Source organism: Nothoprocta perdicaria, unplaced genomic scaffold, assembly GCF_003342845.1.
Source record: "Nothoprocta perdicaria isolate Ctin4 unplaced genomic scaffold, notPer1 scaffold_175, whole genome shotgun sequence".
In the NCBI taxonomy this organism is placed as follows: domain Eukaryota; kingdom Metazoa; phylum Chordata; class Aves; order Tinamiformes; family Tinamidae; genus Nothoprocta; species Nothoprocta perdicaria.
In genome coordinates, this window is record NW_020454927.1 from 1,138,530 (window position 1) to 1,139,647 (window position 1,118).

The 1,118-nt window shown below is 57.6% G+C and overlaps 1 protein-coding gene across 1 annotated transcript in view; it reads left to right on the top strand.

Annotated features, from left to right (window-relative positions):
- BHLHE22 (basic helix-loop-helix family member e22) overlaps positions 1-491 on the top strand; it is an 867-nt gene extending 376 nt beyond the window's left edge. Inside the window, exon 2 of the mRNA XM_026036293.1 lies at positions 2-491. Coding sequence (XP_025892078.1) covers positions 2-477 — 476 coding nt within the window. The 3' untranslated portion in view covers positions 478-491. The remainder of the gene's footprint in view (position 1) is intronic.
- The last annotated feature ends 627 nt before the right edge of the window (positions 492-1,118 follow it).

Here is a 1,118-nt window from a genome sequence, read left to right on the forward strand (position 1 = left end):
TGCTCCAACAGCCACGGGCACGGCGGCAGCAAGAAGTCCAAGGAGCAGAAGGCGCTGCGGCTCAACATCAACGCGCGCGAGCGGCGGCGGATGCACGACCTCAACGACGCGCTGGACGAGCTGCGCGCCGTCATCCCCTACGCTCACAGCCCCTCGGTGCGCAAGCTCTCCAAGATCGCCACGCTGCTGCTCGCCAAGAACTACATCCTCATGCAGGCGCAGGCCCTGGAGGAGATGCGGCGCCTCGTGGCTTATCTCAACCAGGGCCAGGCCATCTCGGCCGCCTCGCTGCCCAGCTCGGCGGCGGCGGCCGCAGCGGCGGCAGCTGCGCTGCACCCCGCGCTCGGCGCCTACGAGCAGGCGGCCGGCTACCCGTTCAGCGCCGGGCTGCCGCCCGCCACCTCCTGCCCGGAGAAATGTGCCCTTTTCAACAGCGTCTCCTCCAGCCTCTGCAAACAGTGCACGGAGAAGCCTTAAGCGCCGCCGCGCCCCGCGTCTCGCTCCCCGCCGCCGCCGCCCGGCACGGGGCGCGCCGAGGGGGTCGCGCCGTCGCGTCGCCGTCGGGCCGGGCGCGGACAAAGGAGAGGCCGCGGAAAACGGGACGGGGGGGGCGGCGGGGACTGCGCGGGGAGGCACTGGGGACCCCCCCGGGGCCGCCGCGGGGGCGCGGAGGTGACCGGGACAAATCAGCGAGGGCACTTGAACATAGATTTTTTTTTCCTTTTTTTTTTTTTTTTTTTTATTATTAGCAAGATTATTATTATTATTCTGAGCCAGGCGACGAACAAACTTGAAATGTAAAACTTATTATTTAAGCGACTCGGAGAAACAAAGAGACTGGAGCGTTGCTATGAAAGACTTGGTATTTTTTATCGTCTCTAAACTTCGATCCTGTGAAAACGCGCAAAGTTTTTGTGAGAGTGATTTAAAAAATCGAGAGAGTTAAAGAAAAAAAAAAAGGAAAAACCGACGAAAATAGCCGATCAAACTCCCTACTCCGTGTGGCTGAAAGTATCGCATTTTTTAAAGAAATATTTATGTGCACCTTGTTTCTTTCCACATTGCAATGATGTATAAACAAGACATGCTATTTATTTGTTATTTTTAAATGACCCTTC